We start from the raw sequence: 25469 nt of genomic DNA, 5'->3' as shown, positions 1-25469 counted from the left end.
AACGCTCGCATTTTTAAATGTTCGCAATCCTACTTAAAATGAGCAAATGGAAGCCTAGGAACGTTAGTGTTCAAGGCATACGCAGAACTACAAAATCAGGACTCCAGGCAAGATCCTAAGAAATGTTTTCCCATCCCCCAGAGCCGACGTTTTAAATGGTCTTCCGTCAACATAAAAGCAGACGGAACATCTATTTTAAAAGAGGGACTTGAGAAATCCCTTAGGAGAAAGGGCACAAATTAGCCAGAATCATTCACAAAAGAAATATCAAAAAAACTGCCCACAAAGCAAAAAAAAAAAAAAAAAAAAAAAATCCGGGAGACGCTATATAGCCCGTGCGACAGGGTTATGTCAAACGTGTCTGTTCCCAGCCCTCTTAAATATTTCTTCATCATTGAAACCCTAAATCTGATGATTTTCCTCAGTCGGTCTGAAGGATGTTTCCAGCGCACTTCACGATCCCAGCCCAGCACACGACCGTGAAGGCTACCTACGCTACAAGCCAAAGGGCGCACCGCCCGCCACCAGATACAGGACTCCGCCCCAGCGAATTTACGGAGGACCCCAAGAAGCATTGACGCCCTCCCTTTTCCTCCACCGATTCATAGCCACTTCCTAACTGCCTGTTTATCTCCATTATTATCCCAACCGCCATTTCTTATCTTATCTCTTGAAGCGATTAACCAGCGAGAATGAGACATAGCGACAGAGAGTAGAGCCAAGTCAGGGGACACGAACGTCTGGGTGGCATGGTTTCCTTAGGCACTGCTGAAGGGAGCCTCCGGCACTGCCGAAGGCAGCCTCGGAGGGAGTCGGACCCTGAAGCCGGAGAGAGAGGGGGCCTTGTGTCCGGAGCTGATTGGCCGGTCGGCCGCGGCCGGGGAAGAACCCGGATGTGCCTGGGCGGCCGTGTTGGCAGTTGGTGCTCTGGGACTTGGGCTCTCTGGGGGTACCGACAGCTGGGGCGGATGGCGCAGGGTTGGGCCGGTTTTTCTGAGGAGGAGCTGAGGAGACTAAAACAGGCTAAAGGTAACGGGATGTGCGTGTAGAGGTTTAATTCTTGGGTCTGTTAAGGGGGAGGGGCGGGGCTGCAGCTTCGAGGGGGAAGGGGCGGGGAGGAAGCTATGTGTGGTGGGGGAAGGAGCTGTAAGTGGGTGGACAGGATTGAGGGGGCTACTGAGATGAATGTACTGCAGCTACGTGGGAGGGGCGAGCCCAGGGGACTGGAGTCTTCTTTTAGAAAAGAGGGTTCAGGAATCCACTTCAGGGCTTTGACTTTTCCCTGTGAAAGGAATGGGATTTGGTAGAGGAAGTGAGCCTACGGCCTAGGTGGATCCTATCGGGAGGATTGCTGCACGAATCAGTGGTTGGACGGTTGGGGTCAGGGTAAAGGAAGGAGGAAGGGCATACACTATATTAGAATTGTGATAGATTTATAGAAGCAGGTAATGATTGGAAAAGAGAGCACAGGGGTCTGAATAAACTCAAAAATCTTCGGTGCTTTTCATGATACATCTGGAGTATTGCGTTCACTTCTGGTTGCCAGATGATTTTGCAGTTCTTTCCAACTCTTGAGAGTCAACAAACCAAAAGAGTCTTTGAGAGGTTAGATGTGAAGCCTTTGTATGCATATATGCGCACGAATATAGCCCTGCTGACTTCGGGGTAAGCTAAAATCTTGTGCTTCCCTGTCCAGCTTTATAGAGTAATCACTGAATGGGCTCGTACTATTTTTTAAACTTTTGATGAGTGAATTAAGTTTGCTGATACTTGGTGGGAAACTCTTAGTGATGTAAAATATGCTTTGCTTGTGGTTGAAATTTTTTAAAGATCTGTATGGTAATCCTGGTAGTACACACAACTTCTGTGAGAAGTTTACAACACTCTTGGTACCATAATTTAAATACTTTAGGAAGAAAATTAAATAAATTGTCATGCCATTATTAGAGTTTGTGGGAAAATTGGATTTTGCTCAGTTAGCCTGTGCATTTTTAGCATAGATGTGAGAATAATGTAGGACTAACAAGTGGAAAAGGAAGTAAATTAGTAGCATAGAGCCAGTGTAGGTTACATAGATTCGGGAAATTTCGACTGGTCCAGAGGCCTTTAAAAATTATATCATAAAGTGTGTGGTTAACTGAGTCTATCTAGCTTGATGTACTCAGATTCTTTTGCTTGTGTTTTTAACATCCACTCACATATTTAGATGTACAGAGTACAGGTACCTTTGCTTCTGATCTGACTTCAAGATCTGGGTATCAGTTTTTGCATTAGGCATACAAAGATGAACAAGGCATCACCGCTACCTTCAAAGAGCTTATAGTCTGTTCAGAAGATAAGCCAGAAAATAACGTAATGGTAGATGTTGTACAAGAGCTTGCTACAGAACTAGGAGGAACCTCACTGTGCTGTGAGTTGGAAAGATTTCACAGAGGTTATATGTTAGCAGAGACGAGTCAGGCAAAGTAAAGAAGACTTAATGTAGAAGTCTAACAATACACCTGTGATGTAGAAGTATACGAGGGTACCTCAGAAAGATCATGGAAAAATTTATATTATCTTTTCAATTCTATTTTTCCATTAACTTTTTGAAGTACAATTGTATTTTGTAATATCTGTACAGTTTGACATAGATAGAGGGTGTTAAGGGCCTGCGGTTTGATAGGGAGACATTAGAGCGTGGACACCAAATCTCCAGCATATGAGCACCTGAGGACAGAGAAAACATCTTAGCAACTTTGTATACCTATAATCAAACACAGTAATTGGCATAAAGACATCCCAGCTCTGCCTCAGTCTTTTTGCCTTGGATTTCTCAGGAGAGTTGGATGTTCTCCAAACTTAAAAATGCAATTAAATGATTTAGGAAGATGAGGTTGGTTGCCAGCATAAATAAGGACAACAGTACTCTGGAGACACCTGTTGTACATTGGGCAATGTGGTCAAGAATGTCCTTAACAGTATTGTTTATAATATTAAAAGTTGGAAACAACCAAAAAGGTTCATTAACAAGGAAATGGATAAGTAAGTTATGGTATACTCATCTAGTTTGTTACTATACAGCTAGTGGGAATATATTACCTATAGCCACATGCATTAACATATATAAATTACATAAGTATAATGTATGAAAAGAGCAAATTGCAGATGAATATATACTGTCTGGTACCATTTATATAAGGCCAAAATCATACAAAGTCATGTACAAAGAATATACATGTACATTCTTTTAGGGATATTGAAAATCTATAAAGAAAACCAAAGGAATGAATCACAAAATGCGAATTGGTGGGGAGGCAAGGGGATGTGATCAGGGAGGGGCAAATACATAGGGGGTTTCAGAGGTATTGCTAATTATGAAATATTAAGCCAAGTTATGCAGAAGTTACAAATAACCCTCAAATATCGATTGCTTGAAATAATAAAGATTTATTTTTCACTCTAGTTTCATATCTAACCTGGGTTGTCAGGTGACTTTGCTCCACGTAGTCACTCCATACCATGACAGGTGGAAAAGAAGATTGAAAATTGAACATTGGCAATTAAATGCTTTTACCAGTAAATTACACGTGTCACTCCTACTTATATTTCATTTTAACAAAAGAAAGTCATTTGATTTGGGGGACAGGAAATAAATTCTGTTGTGTGTTCCAAAAGAGGGAGGATATGTCTATCCTTGAACAGCAGTATGTCTCCCACAGTTACCTCATGTTTTATTTCTTAAATTGTGTTGTTATTTTTAATAAACCATACAGGTTGGAAGAGTGTGTATGTGACATATACATACATATATATATATATATATATTTGATGTATGATCTATTTCATAATGAAAAAATTAGAAGTAAAAAAATAGGCCACATGCTGTCAATTTCTAGTTAAAGGAAGTATTTATTCCTAAAAGTTCTTAATTCTTGATACTAGTTCTTTGCCATTTGAGTATCTTCTCCCAGTTTGTAACTTGTCTTTTAACTTTTGTCTTTTGATAAACTGAGTATTTAATTTTAATATATTCATATTTGTCAGTCTTTTTCTAAAGCTAACATTTCTGTGTCTTAAGAAATCAGTCTCCTACTATAAGGTCTAAATGATATTAATCTTTACTTTCTGTTAATTTATATATGTGAGGTATGGGTCTGATTTTATCTTTTCCATATAGAAGACCACTTTTACCCCAGACCCATTTATTAAATAATTACACCTTTTGCTGCTGATTTGACTGACATTCAGCCTCTGTCATATACCAGCACTTCATACATGTATTAATCAGTTTCTGGGTTCTCTACCATTGGTCATTTTGTACCACACTTAAAAGCTTCGTAATGTTCCTGATATCCAATAGTCTAGTCCTTTTGCTCTTCTTCTTTACAACTTCACTTGCTATTCTTGAACCTTTATCCTTTCATATAATATTTTCTAATAATTTTACTAAATTTCATGGAAAACCCAGTAGGATTTTTGATAGGAATTGCATTGAATCTTTCAGTCAATTTGAGGAGGTTTGACATCTTCACATAATTAACAGTACCACTAACATGGTATGTGTGTCCCTTTATTTATGTCTTTTAATATCTCAAATTTTAGAATTTTCCTTATAGAGATCTTGATCATTGTTTTGTTAGATTTATTCTTAGGTACATGATAATTTCTGGTATTAAAATATCTTGTCTTTAATTATGTTTTCTAATTATCTGCTGCCGAAAAATACAGACAAACCAAAAGAAAGATCAGAAAAACACATGATGTTTTGTTAGATTTATTCTTAGGTACATGATAATTTCTGGTATTAAAATATCTTGTCTTTAATTATGTTCTAATTATCTGCTGCCGAAAAATACAGACAAACCAAAAGAAAGATCAGAAAAACACATGAATATTTCATAGGAAAAAAAATAAGACATGCTCATGACTACCAATGAGCGAGAATTACAAATCAAAAGCACACAGTCAGATACCACTTTATACCTATTTGATTGTCAGAAATTAAAACGTCTGACAATATCGTATATTAAAGAGAAAGTGCATCCATAAGATCTTATACTTTGCTAGAGGAAATTCACTTTGGAAAACAGTTTGACATTTTCTCTTAAACTATACTTTATGACCCAGCAGTTCTTAAATAACATCCAAGGCAAGTTCTTGTGCATGTAAAAGAGGAGACATAACAGCAAAATTCACAGAAGCAAAAATCTGGAATCAACCTAAATGTTTATCAGTGGAAGAAGATCAGTAGACTAGTTTGTTCACTCAATGGAATGTTATGCAATATTCAGAATGAAAATATGGATGAGTATTGGCAATAAAATATTAAGTAAAAAAAAAATAAGATTATATACAGCTATGATTCAAATGATAGCTTTCTCTGGTGGAGGGAGCAGGGCTTGAAGGATATAAAGCAGAGAGCACAAACTTGTAGCCTGTTGGCTTAGTTTAACCCAAAAATGTGTTCGGCTTTCCCTCCCTGCCTCCCTCCCTCCCTCCCTCCCATCCTCCCATCCTTCTTTTCTTCCTTCCTTCCTTCCCCTCCCCTCCTTATTTCCTTTTTTCTTTATTTCTTTGCCTTTTTCTTTTTTCTTTCTCCAATCTTTACATTTCTTTTTAAATTAATACTAGCAGTAATCATTATTTGCCAAACCAGCATATGCCTGTTTCCCTTGTTTTGGGGTAGGGCCATGTACTAGTTGAGCCTTTGAATTATGAGCAGAAGTGTTATGTCACTTCTGGGTCATAGTAATTAATTGCTGTATGAAGACCTTCCTGAGCAATTTCTTCTCCCCCTGTCATGGTGTCTAGCAACACTAAATGGTGACCGTACAATCAGCCTGGGGCCCTGAGAGACTGATTAACACTGCTGGCACATAGCATTAATGAGAAATAAACCTTGTTGTTTAAAACCACTAAGATTCCAGAGTTATTTCCCCTTACAGCATAATCTAGATTTTCCTGATTGATATAGTTCCCCACGTTTAAAAATCAGGTTATTTTACATAAAAGTCTGAATTTTAATCATGAAAAACCAAAATGTCTGTCTATACTGACCTAAATTTTTTAGTGATAGTTGTTGACTAGAAGTGACTATGCATTGCCCCCTTTAAACTAGACTTAGGCTCCTCAGTTTACCCAGGTCTTCTTGATATTTGCAGCCCCCAATACCCGGTATGTAAAACAATATGTTCTGTTTTTAAGTGGCTGATTTATTTATTGTTTGGGAGTGAAAAAATTAGCATTTTTAATCTTACGGGTAGTTTCTATAAAAATGCAAAATAAAGTAGAAGCGGCAGGAACTGAATTTCAGAGGGACTTTTTTGTGTGTGTGTGTCTTTTTCGTGACTGGTAAGGGGATCACAACCCTTGGTATGGTGTCGCCCGCACCATGCTCAGCCAGTGAGCGCACCGGCCAGTCCTGTATAGGATCCGAACCCGCGGCGGGAGCATCGCTGCGCTCCCAGCGCCGCACTCTCCCGACTGCGCCACGGGGCTGGCCCTCAGAGGGACTTTTTAAAAATTATTTTTTAATTGAAATGTATTGATTATGCATATTTGTGGAATGCAGTGTTATGTTTCAATACATGTATATAAGTGTGATGATCAAGTCAGGATAATGAGCATACTCATTACAAAACTTAATCATTTCTTTCTGATGAGAATATTTGATCTTTCTTCTAGCCATTTGATAACATGCAGTAAATTATTGTTAATTATTAGATGCCTAGCTCAACCGTACACCAATAGATCCTATTTTTCCTACCTAACTGTTTTGTGTCCATTAGCCAACCTATCACTATCTCCACTCCCCCTTTTCCACCTCTAATAACCATAGTTCTGCTCTTTCCTTCTGAAAGTTCAACTTATTTTTATTATTGTTATTATTATTGTCTGTCTATTTTTTAGCTCCCACTTATGAGTGAGGACATGCAGTATTTCTCTTTCTGTGCCTGGCTTATTTCACTTAACATAATTTTCTCAAAGCTCACTCATGCTGCTGCAAATGGCAGAATTTCATTCTTTTTTATGGCTGAGTAGTATTCTACTGTGTATATATTCTGCATTTTCTTTATCCAGTCATCCATCAGTGGATATTTAGGTTGGTTCCATATTGTGGCTATTGTGAGTAGAGCTGTGATAAACATGGGAGTGCAGGTTTCCCTTTGACATGATGATTTTCATTCATTTGGTATTATATACCTAGTAGTGTGATTGCTGGATCATATCGCGGTTCTATCTGTAGTTGTTTGAGAAAGTTCCATACTGTTTTCCGTAATGGCTGTACTAATTTACAATGCCACTTTCCACGTCCTTGCCTGCATTTGTTATTTTTTGTCTTTTTGATAATAGCCAGTCTAACTGGAGTGAGATGATATCTCAGTATGGTTTTGGTTTGCATTTCTCAGAGGGAGTATTAGTAATTAAGCTAATGAGTTCAAGTGGGAGGTATGCAAGCTCAGTGACATTTTCTGATGGTGTGAATAAAGCCAAGTATAAGTTCCTGTTGCAAGATATGGGCCTCCTACATCTTGCAGCAGGATACTTTGTGTTTCTGGTTAAAATCAACAATAACATTTACTTTTTTTTTTTTTTTTTTTTTTTCCTTTTTTAGACCGGCCGCACCNTGCGCCACGGGGCTGGCCCTCAGAGGGACTTTTTAAAAATTATTTTTTAATTGAAATGTATTGATTATGCATATTTGTGGAATGCAGTGTTATGTTTCAATACATGTATATAAGTGTGATGATCAAGTCAGGATAATGAGCATACTCATTACAAAACTTAATCATTTCTTTCTGATGAGAATATTTGATCTTTCTTCTAGCCATTTGATAACATGCAGTAAATTATTGTTAATTATTAGATGCCTAGCTCAACCGTACACCAATAGATCCTATTTTTCCTACCTAACTGTTTTGTGTCCATTAGCCAACCTATCACTATCTCCACTCCCCCTTTTCCACCTCTAATAACCATAGTTCTGCTCTTTCCTTCTGAAAGTTCAACTTATTTTTATTATTGTTATTATTATTGTCAACCATAGTTCTGCTCTTTCCTTCTGAAAGTTCAACTTATTTTTATTATTGTTATTATTATTGTCTGTCTATTTTTTAGCTCCCACTTATGAGTGAGGACATGCAGTATTTCTCTTTCTGTGCCTGGCTTATTTCACTTAACATAATTTTCTCAAAGCTCACTCATGCTGCTGCAAATGGCAGAATTTCATTCTTTTTTATGGCTGAGTAGTATTCTACTGTGTATATATTCTGCATTTTCTTTATCCAGTCATCCATCAGTGGATATTTAGGTTGGTTCCATATTGTGGCTATTGTGAGTAGAGCTGTGATAAACATGGGAGTGCAGGTTTCCCTTTGACATGATGATTTTCATTCATTTGGTATTATATACCTAGTAGTGTGATTGCTGGATCATATCGCGGTTCTATCTGTAGTTGTTTGAGAAAGTTCCATACTGTTTTCCGTAATGGCTGTACTAATTTACAATGCCACTTTCCACGTCCTTGCCTGCATTTGTTATTTTTTGTCTTTTTGATAATAGCCAGTCTAACTGGAGTGAGATGATATCTCAGTATGGTTTTGGTTTGCATTTCTCAGAGGGAGTATTAGTAATTAAGCTAATGAGTTCAAGTGGGAGGTATGCAAGCTCAGTGACATTTTCTGATGGTGTGAATAAAGCCAAGTATAAGTTCCTGTTGCAAGATATGGGCCTCCTACATCTTGCAGCAGGATACTTTGTGTTTCTGGTTAAAATCAACAATAACATTTACTTTTTTTTTTTTTTTTTTTTGTCCTTTTTTAGACCGGCCGCACCGTGCTCAGCCAGTGAGCGCACCAGTCATCCCTATAGAGGATCCGAACCCGCTGCGGGAGCGCTGCTGCGCTCCCAGCGCCGCACTCTCCTGAGTGCGCCAGGGGCTCGGCCCATAACATTTACTTTTGATAGTACTTCTCGTTTAAAAAAAATATTTTCTAGACCTATTTAAGCCTTACACTAATTCCATGAGTTAAGTAGAGCAGGTAATTTTCAACTGGTTTGACAAATGAGGAAACTAAGATACTGAATAATTAATTGATTTGCCTGAAGTCACTGAGGTAGGCAGAAGCAAAGCTGGGACTGTGACTCCAGAGCCTTTAACTCTACTTTGGAAAATTTGAATAATAAACTTGTGTTGCTTCAAAGGTCAATATGCAGAATTGAAAAGTCCTGTTTGAGTTGTTCATTTACAAGGACTCATCATAATTTCATTTCTCAGGCATTTTATAGAGAATGTTATTTATAGATCTTATTAAATATAGTATGAGTGTGAATCAAATTCTCCAGTTGTCTGCACTAGAAGTTTAATACTGATATGGACAGTCCAAAAAGTATAACAGAAGTATTATTATTTAGTTTATACTTTAAAAAAAAAATTAAATATAGTATGAGTGTGAATCAAATTCTCCAGTTGTCTGCACTAGAAGTTTAATACTGGTATGGACAGTCCAAAAAGTATAACAGAAGTATTATTATTTAGTTTATACTTTTAAAAAAAATTTTATTTAGTTTATACTTTAAAAAAAAATTTTTTTTTTTTTTGCCCAGTTGTTTTATCTTCCTCTATTGCTTTATTCAGGCTACTATTGAAATTAGTTTGAATGCACTGATTAGAGCCTGACTAGACCTTGCAAGATGAAAGAAAACAATTTAGTATTAACTAGCATTCCTAAAATAAGAGACTTAATTATATTCCTGTTGTAGTGTCTACCTATGTATCAAATTGTCCTAAAAGCTATTAAAATTTAAGAGAGGGGATTCACATTTTAAAACTCAGCCATCATTTTGTTTCAGGAGAGCAGACAGAACCATAAATCAAATTTAAGACAGAGAATTCCGTTGTCTACCTGGTTTGGTCAAAATTAGTTGATTCTTTTGACAGTTATGAAATCCATTTGAGAGAGAAACCTTGCTTTGTGTCCTAAGGCCCAATTCATAGACAAATGGACTTCCTCTGAGGGTAAATTGAGAGCTGGGACAGTTTTTGTTAAATATTAATAGTATGATTTGAGAACTATTGAAATCGTATAGGAAGACGGCTGTTTTTTCCTGAGCTTTCTAGATAGAGAGTGGAGTGAGGGGACCTCTAGAGTTATCATCAAAGTTTAATGTCATTGTTTTATTTTCTTAGAGAAATTATAGTTAGTTGCTGCTCACACGAAGAAATTTTTCTTCATTCTCTTTTATATAGATTCATTTGAACCACAGCGGCGTCTCCCCGTGAAGAAAACTCGACAACAACTTCAGCGAGAAAAAGCCCTTCTAGAGCAAAGCCAAAAACTTGGGCTTCAAGATGGATCAATTTCATTACCTCCAGAGCAGCTGCTTTCTGCACCAAAACAGAGATTTAACACTCAAAAACCACATTCTTCTCCCACTGTTCTTCCTAGGAGTCTTACACTCACTTCTCCCATTGATGATGGAAAACCACAGAGTATTGAAAGTGAACCAAGGGAACTGGGACTTGAGAATTCCCATGATGGTCACAAAAATGTTGAGGTTCTACCTCCAAAGCCAGATTGCAAATTGGAGAAAAAGAAAGTGGAATTGTTAGTAAGTCTATATATCCATGAGATGTTTCGTTTTATCTTTTTTTCCCCACTGGGCTTTGAGGAAATATAGTTTTTAAAAATATTTTTTTAATTTTATATTCAAGCCTAGAAATGTGATGAATAAATTGTTAAAAAATTGTTAGGCATTTATATGTTTTATGTCATTTAGTCTTCACAACAGCCTTACAATGCATGTTTATTATTTTCACTTTATAGATGAGGTATCTCGGACTCAAATAAGATACTATCTTCCTAAAGATAATACACAGCTAGTAAGTAGTGGAGTTGAGATTCACATATAAGTCTTGTCTAGTTCCAAAGTCTGTGCCCTTTACACTTTACCAGAAGCAATGCTTATATGCGCAGTAACTCTCCTCAGATTGAACCCATTCTTCGACTTCCAGACTATAACTCCACTGGCCCAGAAAAGGGTACTTGTGAAGAAATATGAAGGGATGGTCCAAGGAGAGAGTGTAGGAAATTGAGGGGACTAATTATATAATACAGCTTCATCATTAGATTTCTTTTTATTCTTTATTTAGTGCATTTGTACTAGAAGCGACCTACATAATTTAGTTTAGCCACACTCTTGTGGAAATGGCCATTGTGTGACTTGTGAATTCTTAGAACTTTTTATTTGATAGCTTACATGTTAATATCTATTCATTTCTTTGTTCCCCCTGACCACTCATAAAGGAGAAAGAATATCATTTATTTGTTTTCTTTTTTCTGAGTCTTTTTTCAGTATCTGATATTTTTGTCTAATCTCAGGTATTTTTTTAATCTCTGCTGATCCAGATTCTATATTATGAGTTTAAAATGTTTTCTGCCCACCAGGGATTTACAATTAAGAAATTATTTTGATAAGAGATAAAAAACCTATGTGAATTATGAAGCCAACATTGAACAAGTGCAAAGGCTTTAGTCAGGTGGGGGTGAGTTTAAATTGAGCTGGATGATTTAGATTGGATATCATTAGGAAAATTATTCTTATTTTAGATATTTGGGAGAAATTGTATAGAAGACTTGTAATCTGAGGAACCATTAACAAAAAGGAGAAATTCTGTGGTTCTAAGAAGGAGAAAGGACAGCTGTATTCTAGAGAATGCTCAGAGGTGACATCTCACTTTTCTGGGAGAGGCAAACGATAGCCAGAGGATAGTAGAGAATTAAAGTGAGGAAGGCCTTGGAAGCAGAGGATGCCTGTCTAGTGAGTTCACTGATGCAGCAGGATACCACCTAGGCCTCTGAGGGAGAAATCCCTGATCAAAATAGTGATTAGAGAAATTCCAGGTGTCAGTGTTGCAGACTACTTGGGAGAGTGCTGGGTGGGCTGAAACTAAGGCAGCTGGTGAGGAGATGCCTGTGATAGTAAAAGTGAGAAATGACAAGTGCAAGCACTAAGGTGGAAGCTGTAGGAATGGAGAGAAGAAGATAGTTTTGGAAGTGATTACTAGGTTTGTGAATAGAGACTTCTGATAATAATGACTGTAAGAAATCACAATAATAAGAATAAATAGTTTTGCCATTACCTTGTTTAATTTGTGTTGATGTCAAGTGTATGACTTTATGGGAAATTTTAATATATTTCTTTCAGAATTGGACAGATTGGAAGACAATATACATCTTCAGATCTTTGAAGTTTTTCTTTAGCCCAGCATTCAAATCTTAGTTCATAGTGTTTTACTCTCTTTAAAAATGTCTGAAAGTTGGAAAATAGCAAATTGAAAGGAAATATATGAAATAAACATTGATTATTGTCTTAAGGATATTGAGGTAGAGAAGACTTCATTATAGAGAACTCTAAAAGGTATACCATGACATCAGCTACAGACCAATTTATTTTGATCTCCATTTTGCATATAATAGTCAATCAACTTACACAAATTTCTTTGTACTCTTAGAAAAACGCCACAGTACTCTGGCTTCCAGTTTGTGGGTTCCTAGAATATATACATATAATGGATTTCAAAGGGGCAACTTATGTAAGCCTCTTTACTTCAGATTATAGTCTTTGTTCCTATTAGAACAAAATAATGAACTTCAGATGGGTTTTTTTTAAGAGGACTTTTGAAAGAAAAGATACATAATCTGCTTGATTAAATTTTATATTTAGGGACTGAGACTTGTAAGATGCGGGATGGGGTAGCAGTCTCTTTCATAATCTCATTTTTATACTTGTTTTGCTCCCTAGGCAAGAAAAATCTCGTTGGGAAGTCCTCCAACAAGAACAACGGCTGATGGAAGAGAAAAATAAACGTAAGAAAGCTCTTTTGGCTAAAGCTATTGCAGAAAGGTGAGACACCCGAATCAGGAGAGGTTGTTTGTAACCAGCAATCAGTTCTGTCCATGTTTTACAATTATCTTCCTATGTCTGTTCTACTACACTGAATACAGTTGCAATTAAAACTTAGGGACCAGCATTAGTGTTTTCAGTTTTAGCCATCTACACATTCATAAGGGAAGCAGTAAATAGCTATCAATATATCTAAATTAGCAGCAAAATGCAGGGTTTTTTGTTTTTTGTTTTTTTTTTGTCCTTTTTGAGACCGGCCGCACCGCGCTCAGCCAGTGAGCGCTGTGAGCCTACTGGTCATCCCTATACAGGATCCAAACCCACGGCGGGAGCGCTGCTGCGCTCCCAATGCCGCACTCTCCCGAGTGCGCCACGGGCTCGGCCCAAAAATGCAGGTTTTAATTTTGATATGGGGAGGCCTTAATCATCTGTTGTGTAGAGGAATAAGGTTATTCTATATAAGTGACTTATACTCCCACAAATCTTAATTGTTTTTCCAATGGACATGTTTCTTTAATAATTTACCCTGTCCTCACTAGTAGAAAATATGTGATATAGTTACCATTTATTGATGACCCAAGGTCACCATTATGAGCACTGTGTGAGATTCAATTTTTCTCTCCCCTCTGTGAGTCTGTCAGTGATCCCTTCTATTTACTGCGTTGTACTGGCCCTGAACAGTAACATTCCCATTTGAGCCACTCTACACATCCCCCACCACTCTTGCTGACCTTTTAGTTTGTAGTTTCTAATCTCCTGTGTCCTTGAGAAACTAAACTTAGTCAATAAAGCAATGGTTGAGATAGTGAGAACTAAATGCAAGCATTTCAGTTGCAGTTTCTTTTTAGACCTCCAGAAAAGTCTGGCAAAATTATAATTGCTTGAGGCTGGAGTGGGTGCAGGAGAAGAGGGAAAGGAGGAAGGTAAGTGGATGTAAGAGTAATTCAGAATTTTATCTGCCAGAGAGATATACAAATGTGAAAATGAAGATTTTTTTTCCTGCTTGTTGGGAAAATAGGATAATTTAATCAGGCCCCCTTCCGGTTGGAGGTGGTGTGGCACATTCTTCATAAGCAAATTGTGTGTGGGGGGGGGTGGAGTTAGTGCTCATGCGGAGCTCCATGACTTGGCTGGCATCTGCCTCGGGTGTCTGCACCCGTACGGCCATGCTCTCAAACCTACTGCTTCCGAGGACCTGTTTACCAGTTACCTAGCTCATAGACTTGTGTGTGAGGGGTCTGGGGACTTAGCCTGGCGTGTAAAGAGTTTGTGACCCAGTCTGGAATGGGTTTGATGAGTCTGTGAGCTCCAGACCCAGCCCTAGCTGGACAATTGTCACAGTCGGGGCAGGATTACAGGCAGGTAAGAGTGCAACACTACTACTGGTACACCTTGATCTTTTATGAAGAATAGGAAATATGCAACTCACTGACTTACTGCATTTCAAGAGGAAAAAAAACATATAAAAGAGTAATGCCATCTTTTTTTTCCCACAAGGGATTATTAAAAATCATTTTGATAGTCTTCAATTTGGAGTGGGGAAGCTATTTACAAGGGATTTTACAAAAAGATTTATAGGCTCGGAAGCAGATTAGATTTTCTCTAAATGCTTTTGATTTAAGACAGAAAGCACTGATATAGACATAAATGTAAAGAAATAACGTTTGGATTATTAATAAGTAGACAGTGAAGTATTTGAAGTAAAAGGATCATACTGGTAAGTGAACTTTTGTAGGCAGAAAGGATGGGAAAATGCATAATGGAGTAGAAATCAGGAGAATGTAAGTTGCATATATGTGGTTGTATGTGAAAGGTTTTCTTCTCCCTCAAAAATGTGTATAAAATTTTGAAATGAGTGAAATCATGATTAAAGGTTTGCTTTTATATTTGCTTATTCTGTTATTTAAGTGTATATTATATTTGGGGTTGGTGAGGGATCTGAGAGATGATGAGGTTGAATGTGCTTTTAAACAAGGAAAGAAAAAAGTGTTTTGGTTTTTAGCCTTACAAAGAATTTTGAGGACCTGTAGTTTTGCCTAGAGAATAAGAATCAAAGCAATTAAAGTTAAAACCAAAGTCCTAAGAAACTTAAAACCAAATAGATGTTTTCAGACATAAAGAAATGTCGCTTAATGCAGGCATCTGTTCTTGATGTCAGGTAAGTATCAGACAAGTGAAAATGGGTTTAACAAGAAGAATTTAAGACAAGAAATTTGGAAAGTTGTGTTGGATGTTCCAATGTAAAGGGAATACAGATATATTCTTTTAGTGCTTGTTCTCCAGAACTATTTATTGGGATTTTTTTTTTTTAACTCTTACTTTTTAATTTTTTTATGAAAATAGTAGGTACTAATAGATAGTTTGAAAAAATAAGGAAAAAAGTTCAAATGCAGTCTTAGAGATATACCAAAATGTTACTAGCATTTATTTTATTTCAATTTTTCTGATTTTTCCAATTTTTAAAAAATCATTAATTATAATATACATAGTATCTTACTTATACATGGTTTTAAAATGTTATTTTTTCCACTCATGTTTCTGATTTTCTAGATCTGAAAGAACTCAGGCAGAGACCATGAAACTAAAGCGGATCCAGAAAGAGTTACAGGCTTTAGATGACATGGTATCAGCTGACATTGGAATCCTCAGGAACTGGATTGATCAGGCCAGCTTAGACTATTCATATGCTCGGTGAGTTGAGGACATTGCACTTTGAACAAGGAGTCTGAATTAATGTTTATTGCTAGCTGGGCCAGGAACTTTTATGTATATCATCGTTTAAGCCTCATAACAACCCATTAGGAGCTGTATTTATTCCTCCTTTGTGCTAATACAAGTGTCTCCTCTTCTGTGAAGTCTTCCTTAACTCTGCTTTCCCAGTGAACCTTCCTTGTTCATATGCTTGCTAGAGCATTTCTTACATTATTTATATGTTAGTCTTTCCTGCTAAGCCATTTGCTGTTTAATGTTTTGGACTCTGAATCTTTCAGGATTTAGCAAAATAAATGTCTGAGTGACTTGCTGTAAAACTTATTCTACCACCAGGTCTGTTCTTTTTCTGTTAAAATTTTTGATTTTCTGATATGGTCTGTATGGGATTATAGCCTAGTTCTCATTTCTGTTTTCATTAAAGTAAGAGAATTGAGTTTATTTTCTAAAAACTTATGAATATTTTAAAGAAAATACCCGTCTGTTTTGGAAACTTGAAATTGTTTCTCCTATTTATTTCTTTTCGATTTTATTCTGTACAGAGCAGTTTGATATCATGTTTCCTTGATTTCAACCATTGGTATATATACTTTTTGGTTTATTATTAATTTCCTTTAATCTTTTAAAAAAAATTTTATTTGTGCCTATTTATGGGGTACAGAGTTGATTATCAGTATTTGTGTACAGGATGTGATGATCAAATCAATATTATTAGCATGTTCATCATTATAAATCGTAATTATTCTTTGTGTGCCTTATCCAGTTGCTCCCTATCCTCAATGGTATTTTTTTAAAGAGAATAAAAACATCATGGAGTAGTTTTAAAACAAACTAACACATGTAAAGAATTACATGGACTTTGCAAACAGATAAAAGGGTAAAAAATTATGTCCAATTTCAGAGTTTTCAGTCCTTTCAACATTGCTTTAATCATCCTGGTTTGTCTTTTTTCACAAGGGAATGCTGTGTTAATGATTCAGTTTTGTATCTTTCTCTGTAACACTAGAAATCAATCAGAATGCCTCATTAGTCCAGGGTAAACCACAACATCAGATGTTTATGTAACAATTTAATAAAGCGGAAATGCTTGCTTGTGGTTTTTAATTCACTGTTTGGTGTTTAAGAAAGAGGTTTGTGGTTGTCCTTGTGATTTTTGTAATTGTTGTTTGGCTATATGCTATTAACATTAAGGGGTTGCCTTTATTAATTAATTGCCTAAATTAATGCCATCAGTAGCTGATAACTAGAGGCTCCAGATTTCTGTTAATAAGGTCATTAATGAGGTAACCAAGATTTTAATATTAAACTAAGCCTTGATTTTTAGCACATTTTATTCTTTGTACCATAAATTTTCCAGAGGAACATTTTTATGTCTTTGTAGCCTTTTATGTGAATAATTCATATTATAAGGTACAGTGCTAAGTACTTCAGCAGAAAAATAACCTGATTACATTTTAATTCTGTCCTAGTGGAAGATGGTGAAGGATGCCTTCGAGTATTGATTATTTATAAGAAATGTCATAGTTTTAGTCTTCAGAGAACCACAATGAAGATGGGAATACTAGTTAAAGGAGAAAATATCCCATAATATATAAATATTCTTAATGAAATTTTTGTAAATTTTTGCATAGTAAAAATATTTTACATAGTAAATTTTTACATATTTAACAAGCTAAAGATGACAATTTCTCATGGTATTGATATTGACATAGTAGTATGTAACTGGATGCTGTATGAGGCTGTTTTTAAAAGCCTAAGCTCTTGAGTTAAGTCTAAGAGAAGCCATCAACAGTTGTGAATAGAACCATGGGTTTTTTTATTTATATATAACATTAAGACAACATTTTCTAAATTTGCATTTGTGATTATTGAGAAATTATAAATTGGTAATATAATATTATGGTCCAGATTTCTACTGAAAGGTAATTCCCAGGGCAGTCAATTTCTATGGGAGATTGCCTTGATTTTTTTAATAAAAATAATATCTTCTGCTAGACCTTGGTACAGTGCTATGTTTGCCAAGGGTTCTTGGACAGTGAATAGGCCAGAATTCGCTTTAAAATTGGCTTCTGTAGGTGTAGGTGTTAGGATAGACACCTCTGAGGAGAAGCAGCACTTTGAGCCTATTTGAGAGCTGCTGCTGCTGCTGCTGCTGCTCAGAGGTATGGTTGCAATGTTGCCATATGCTACCCAGACCAGCTTATAAAACTGAGAGTGGCTTCTTGTAGAACATTTTTTTGAATCCTCAGTATACTAAGAAAAATAGTTAGCACTACTTATCATCTAAGTTTAATAAACATTCTTATATACACACACAGAGGCAAATGTTTTGAATCATTTTATGAATACTTAATAAAAGTAAGAAAAAAGAGATTGTGGAAAACAACTTCATTTAAAAATTTTGGTAAGAATATAAACAAAGTAAACCTCTTTGCATCATGTAATGTTTGACTCAAACATTTTAAAAAGCTGAGAGAATGTTGTTATATCCCTTTAGCAGCACAGAGTAGTCCAGGTACCTGTAAAATAGTGGGTGATTAAGTTCTTCCTTTTGAAATTATTAACTGTGTGAGGCTATCACATTTCCTTTTTATCCTTAGAAATATATTTTTCACACATTGATTCTTGAGTTTGAGAAAATTCACCTACGATACGATTTTCTAAACTCTCACAGTCTGAGATTTCACTTAAATGATCAATTTCATGTCAAAAGAGTTTGTATTAGTTTCCTGGGATTGCCATAAGAATTACTGCAACTGAGTGGCTTAAAACTACATTAATTCTTCTCTCACATTTCTGGAGACCAGACATCAGAAATCAAGGTATTGGTAAGGTCATGCTTTCTTCAGAGACTTTAAAGATCCATTCCCCGCCTTTTCCAACTTCTGGTGACTGTAGGCATTCCTTGGTTTGTGGCCATACCACTCCATTCTGTGCCTCCATAGTCACATTGCTTCCTCCTCTTCTCTCTCAAAACTTCCTCCACCTGTCTTAAAAGCATACGTTGATTGTACTTAGGTACCAACTAGATAATCTGAAATAAAATTCTCTCAAAATCCTTAATTTAATTACATTTTATGTCATGTAAGGTAATTTTCATTCTTTTGTCATATATAATAATATTCACAGACTCCAAGGATTGGGAAGTGAATATCTTTGAAAGGCCATTTTTTAGCCTCCCACAGAATTCCTCTTTTCATTTGTCTAACAGAGGCAAAATGTTTTCCTCTGTGAATTTTCTCTACTTTGTCAATATTGGCAGAAAATGAAAAAATATATTAATTCTCAACTGTGTTCAGTGAAAACTGAGAACAAGTTACAAAGATGGAGTTTCCAGTCTTCTTTTATACTTTCTTGAGTTGATGTAATACTTTGGACAGCACATTACAGAAGCTAAGCAATGATAATTTATTTCATTATTGCATCATCCTTTTAGATCATCCCTTAATTCTCTGTTTTATTATTTTAATTTTTTTAGCATAAATGGGAATGATGAATAATGATGAAATAATTCCCAGGGTGATGAAATAGCAAAATATTTCAAGATATAGGAAAAGCAATATCTCTATAATCCCGTAATGTATCTTAGATTTATAAAAGGGTCTGTTGGACCAATCTAGTAATTGCAAAATAGAATTTGTTTTATTCTGTTTTTTAAAAAAATAAGTAAATTTTTTCTTTGTTCTTTGAAAGACTTCTAAGAAAAGATAAAAATCATGATGTGTCAATCTGTACAAATAGAACTGCACAGAAAAAGAACTGAAAAACTGAAAGTGGATCAGTGGAACCTTATGGTATACCAGAGGTTAATGATTGGGTTTTTAAAAAAATTTCACAGGTACCAAAACCAAGAGACAGTTTCTAGAATCCTTTAAATAATATTCATTAAATCATTCAATGTCCCTTTAAAGTAACAAAACAATTCCAAAATTGCATTTCTAGTTCAATATGTCTTACACGTCATCATACTCTGATTTGGTATTATCCACCTGACCCACAAGGCTGGTAGTGCAGTTTGTGAAACTAACCCAATATTTTAAACATCAAATCACTCTGAGAATGTATATGCATGTTTCTGGCCAGAAAGACTTTAGATACATAAACAAAATACAAAATTGTAAGTGATTTATCTGGGATTAGAGATCAATGGAAACCTAGAGACCTATTTGCAAATGTTAATTTCAATTCTGTATTCATGAGCCCAGTCTGTAAATCACTAATAACTTACTTTGACTGGCTGATATTCTTATATTTACTAGGTGGCAGTAAAAAAAGAAATATGATAAATGAACATTTATGTAAGAGTTTTCAAGTATAAATACCAGGTCCCTAAATTCTGTGTAATCTTAATTTTAGACACATGTTTACTTATGTACTAGCAGTAGTTTTTGATTCTGATGCTCCAAAGGGGAAGTTTTGTTGCTTGAGTGCCTGTTGGGGCACTAGTCTAGATNAGATTGCCTTGATTTTTTTAATAAAAATAATATCTTCTGCTAGACCTTGGTACAGTGCTATGTTTGCCAAGGGTTCTTGGACAGTGAATAGGCCAGAATTCGCTTTAAAATTGGCTTCTGTAGGTGTAGGTGTTAGGATAGACACCTCTGAGGAGAAGCAGCACTTTGAGCCTATTTGAGAGCTGCTGCTGCTGCTGCTGCTGCTCAGAGGTATGGTTGCAATGTTGCCATATGCTACCCAGACCAGCTTATAAAACTGAGAGTGGCTTCTTGTAGAACATTTTTTTGAATCCTCAGTATACTAAGAAAAATAGTTAGCACTACTTACCATCTAAGTTTAATAAACATTCTTATATACACACACAGAGGCAAATGTTTTGAATCATTTTATGAATACTTAATAAAAGTAAGAAAAAAGGGATTGTGGAAAACAACTTCATTTAAAAATTTTGGTAAGAATATAAACAAAGTAAACCTCTTTGCATCATGTAATGTTTGACTCAAACATTTTAAAAAGCTGAGAGAATGTTGTTATATCCCTTTAGCAGCACAGAGTAGTCCAGGTACCTGTAAAATAGTGGGTGATTAAGTTCTTCCTTTTGAAATTACTAACTGTGTGAGGCTATCACATTTCCTTTTTATCCTTAGAAATATATTTTTCACACATTGATTCTTGAGTTTGAGAAAATTCACCTACGATACGATTTTCTAAACTCTCACAGTCTGAGATTTCACTTAAATGATCAATTTCATGTCAAAAGAGTTTGTATTAGTTTCCTGGGATTGCCATAAGAATTACTGCAACTGAGTGGCTTAAAACTACATTAATTCTTCTCTCACATTTCTGGAGACCAGACATCAGAAATCAAGGTATTGGTAAGGTCATGCTTTCTTCAGAGACTTTAAAGATCCATTCCCCGCCTTTTCCAACTTCTGGTGACTGTAGGCATTCCTTGGTTTGTGGCCATACCACTCCATTCTGTGCCTCCATAGTCACATTGCTTCCTCCTCTTCTCTCTCAAAACTTCCTCCACCTGTCTTAAAAGCATACGTTGATTGTACTTAGGTACCAACTAGATAATCTGAAATAAAATTCTCTCAAAATCCTTAATTTAATTACATTTTATGTCATGTAAGGTAATTTTCATTCTTTTGTCATATATAATAATATTCACAGACTCCAAGGATTGGGAAGTGAATATCTTTGAAAGGCCATTTTTTAGCCTCCCACAGAATTCCTCTTTTCATTTGTCTAACAGAGGCAAAATGTTTTCCTCTGTGAATTTTCTCTACTTTGTCAATATTGGCAGAAAATGAAAAAATATATTAATTCTCAACTGTGTTCAGTGAAAACTGAGAACAAGTTACAAAGATGGAGTTTCCAGTCTTCTTTTATACTTTCTTGAGTTGATGTAATACTTTGGACAGCACATTACAGAAGCTAAGCAATGATAATTTATTTCATTATTGCATCATCCTTTTAGATCATCCCTTAATTCTCTGTTTTATTATTTTAATTTTTTTAGCATAAATGGGAATGATGAATAATGATGAAATAATTCCCAGGGTGATGAAATAGCAAAATATTTCAAGATATAGGAAAAGCAATATCTCTATAATCCCGTAATGTATCTTAGATTTATAAAAGGGTCTGTTGGACCAATCTAGTAATTGCAAAATAGAATTTGTTTTATTCTGTTTTTTAAAAAAATAAGTAAATTTTTTCTTTGTTCTTTGAAAGACTTCTAAGAAAAGATAAAAATCATGATGTGTCAATCTGTACAAATAGAACTGCACAGAAAAAGAACTGAAAAACTGAAAGTGGATCAGTGGAACCTTATGGTATACCAGAGGTTAATGATTGGGTTTTTAAAAAAATTTCACAGGTACCAAAACCAAGAGACAGTTTCTAGAATCCTTTAAATAATATTCATTAAATCATTCAATGTCCCTTTAAAGTAACAAAACAATTCCAAAATTGCATTTCTAGTTCAATATGTCTTACACGTCATCATACTCTGATTTGGTATTATCCACCTGACCCACAAGGCTGGTAGTGCAGTTTGTGAAACTAACCCAATATTTTAAACATCAAATCACTCTGAGAATGTATATGCATGTTTCTGGCCAGAAAGACTTTAGATACATAAACAAAATACAAAATCGTAAGTGATTTATCTGGGATTAGAGATCAATGGAAACCTAGAGACCTATTTGCAAATGTTAATTTCAATTCTGTATTCATGAGCCCAGTCTGTAAATCACTAATAACTTACTTTGACTGGCTGATATTCTTATATTTACTAGGTGGCAGTAAAAAAAGAAATATGATAAATGAACATTTATGTAAGAGTTTTCAAGTATAAATACCAGGTCCCTAAATTCTGTGTAATCTTAATTTTAGACACATGTTTACTTATGTACTAGCAGTAGTTTTTGTGGCAGTAAAAAAAGAAATATGATAAATGAACATTTATGTAAGAGTTTTCAAGTATAAATACAAGGTCCCTAAATTCTGTGTAATCTTAATTTTAGACACATGTTTACTTATGTACTAGCAGTAGTTTTTTATTCTGATGCTCCAAAGGGGAAGTTTTGTTGCTTGAGTGCCTGTTGGGGCACTAGTCTAGATGCTTGCCCTATTTATACTGTTTAATTCTTAACACTCCTATGAGTCTAAGATAGACTTAAGACTCAGCTGAAGTAACTTCCCAGAGTCACTGTACTGGAGTTTTCAGTCATTGCATGACCCCTTCCACTGGAACCTGGCTGTCTTTTGTACTCATGATGCTGACCCTAACTGTTTAATTCTTAACACTCCTATGAGTCTAAGATAGACTTAAGACTCAGCTGAAGTAACTGCCCAGAGTCACTGTACTGGAGTTTTCAGTCATTGCATGACCCCTTCCACTGGAACCTGGCTGTCTTTTGTACTCATGATGCTGACCCTAGGGTACGCCTGATTGGAACAAAAATGGGCTGCTGACTCTAGGACATTAAATGCATAGGCTAAACAGTGGCTCATGGCATGGCCTGACACTAGCACCTCTGTTTAAACTGAGATGAGCCAGGCCAACCCAGTCTCTCCCTCTGGGATTATGGAATTGGATCACTGAGAGATTGAGTGAAATGAATGTGATGTAGATCTGCAGCTGGTGATTGGGCTGTGAGTATGACAGGAAAGCTGAAGTGAGAGAAACTGTTTGCCTCTAAGAATTGAATAGAATAGCCTTTGATTCTGATGGCATGTCTGTGAAATTGCCTCTTGTATTCTCCAATAAAACCCAATTTTTACCTGAGCTACTTACTGGATATCTGTTCTTTGCATCCAAAAAAGTCTTGACCAAAACAGGTACATACAGTAAATGGCAGAGGAAGGTTTTTGAACCCTGGGTTCTTTAAAATCAAAGCCTTTCTTTTTTCCCAGTATATTTCCTTACAGTACAAAGAATCTTACATTAGGAGATATACCTGTTTCTTTTTTGCTTTAACTCTTGTACTAGAAACTGCTTACTACATTGAGTTGATGTAGGCTGTCATAACAGGCAAGACAACATGACTTTCACAATTGTTAGTGGTAATTAAGTTAAATTCCAGTAGAATTACACTACTTCCCATAAGACTGTCATTACCTTTTGAAAGAGTTTACATATGCGTAAATACAGAAAATTTCCTAATAAAAGTGTAACAATTGTCTGTTGCTGCTGAATAGAGAGAGTGAGGACAACTTAACCCTGGGATTCTTAACTGGGAACAATTTTACCCCCTCAGGAACATTTGGTAATGTCTGGTGACATTTTTGGTAGTCACAAGTGGCAGGTAGTGGGTAGAAGCCAGTGACGCTGTTCAGCATCCTGTAAGATACAGGACTGCTCCTCACAACAAATAATTATGTGGCCCAAATTGTCAATAGTGCTAAGGGTGAGAAGTCCTGCCTAAACCTATACTGAGGTTTTCTATTCTGCTTGATGTTTACTTCTTGCCCTCACCCAGTATCATTTTGCTGGGTGTGCTCTGTTCCATTTGTATTCACCTCCCCACCACTGTCCTATCCTTCATTGAAATTTTTCTTCCTTTTCCAATCCATTAATCAAGAGATACAGATTGGCTTTCTCCACCTTTTGTTTTACCTTTCATAAATTGAACTAGTTTTGTGCTGGAGCTAGCTTGCACTGGCTCATGAGAGCAGATTTTGTGCATCTCTTCCCAATTTGCATTCAGTGATGTCATGAAATTGGCCTGGGTGATAGTATTTATACCACAGAAAATGACAAATGCTCTACATCAGTGGTCTCCTCCCTTCTGGAAGTAGCATACCACTGAATTAACCCTCTTAGCCTGCCTTCACTCAGGTACAACTTTGGAAAGAAGAAATGAGTGCAGAAAAATGTTGTTACATCAGGTGAATCCAAATAAGGATGTTGTGAATCTTCCACAGCTATAGCCTAGTTTTTCTAACATGTGTTTGTAAAATATTAATATCCATTTCTTCCTCATATATATTTTTTCAATTTAGGAGTTTAATTATTGTTTCTAGACTTTCTTTCAAATATCTTCCTCAATGGAAAACTTACGGACCATTCTTTGTACCTGTCCTTACAGGAAGCGATTTGACAGGGCTGAAGCAGAATACATTACAGCAAAGTTAGATCTACAGCGCAAGACTGAGATAAAAGAGCAGCTCACTGAACACCTTTGTACAATCATACAACAAAATGAGCTTCGAAAGGCCAAGAAGTTGGAGGAGTTGATGCAACAACTGGATGTACAAGCTGATGAGGAGACTTTGGAGCTTGAGGTGGAAGTGGAAAGATTGCTGCAGGAACAAGAAGCAGAAGCAGGGAAACAGATGGTTCATTTAGAAAGGCCATTTCAGCCTGCTGGGGAGAGTGTGACATTAGGATTTGGTAAAGAGAGCAAAAAGCATCAAGAACAAGCTACTTCCCCAAAGGTATATGAACAATGTGAAAATTCCAATAGCATCCCCCTTCTTAGTCCAGACTGCCCAAATGAAGAAGTTAATGACATTTCAGCTGCTCTGGCCACATGAAGTGCCACTGTTCTTTTCAACTAATACTGTATTCAGTAAAGTACTTTCTGCAGTAGATTATGCCCCAACCTCTGATAAAAGCCTCTTTAAAACAGTTTTAATTTTTGAATTCATGATTAGTTTTAGTAGGTTAACATTTTTGACCATTCTCAAGTCGCAAATTATGATAATTTTATATCTAGGTGCATATATTTCACCTTGAATTTGGTCCAGTTCCTTCAGTGTTCGTTTTATTCTTTTTCTTTCTTTTTTTTTTTTTGTCTTTTTTCGTGACCGGCAACGGATTGCAACCCTCAGTGTTGCGCCCGTACCGGACCGGGACCGGCAACGGGAACGCCACCCTTGGAGTTGCTCCCGCACCTAGATCA

At 36.1% G+C, this 25469-nt stretch overlaps 1 protein-coding gene across 1 annotated transcript; it reads left to right on the top strand.

Moving 5' to 3' along the window:
* The first annotated feature begins 903 nt into the window (after positions 1-903).
* Positions 904-25195, top strand: GORAB (golgin, RAB6-interacting). The gene is made up of 5 exons (XM_008575254.1): positions 904-1029; positions 10232-10589; positions 12787-12888; positions 15439-15579; positions 24654-25195. The coding sequence occupies exons 1-5, from the start codon at positions 969-971 to the stop codon at positions 25099-25101; spliced, it is 1110 nt and encodes a 369-aa protein (XP_008573476.1). The 5' UTR covers positions 904-968; the 3' UTR covers positions 25102-25195.
* Positions 25196-25469: the final 274 nt, after the last annotated feature.

The sequence above is a fragment of the Galeopterus variegatus genome, unplaced genomic scaffold (genome assembly GCF_000696425.1).
Source record: "Galeopterus variegatus unplaced genomic scaffold, G_variegatus-3.0.2 Scaffold1161, whole genome shotgun sequence".
NCBI lineage: Eukaryota > Metazoa > Chordata > Mammalia > Dermoptera > Cynocephalidae > Galeopterus > Galeopterus variegatus.
Note: the sequence above shows the minus strand (reverse complement) of the source record. Positions and strands in the feature narration are given on the sequence as shown.

Coding starts and splice junctions, on each gene's coding strand:
- GORAB (XM_008575254.1), top strand. CDS start 969: ATGGCGCAGGGTTGGGCCGGTTTTTCTGAGGAGGAGCTGAGGAGACTA. Junction 10,590..12,786: donor GAGAAAAAGAAAGTGGAATT/GTTAGTAAGTCT, acceptor TTTGCTCCCTAG/GCAAGAAAAATCTCGTTGGG. Junction 12,889..15,438: donor GCTAAAGCTATTGCAGAAAG/GTGAGACACCCG, acceptor CTGATTTTCTAG/ATCTGAAAGAACTCAGGCAG.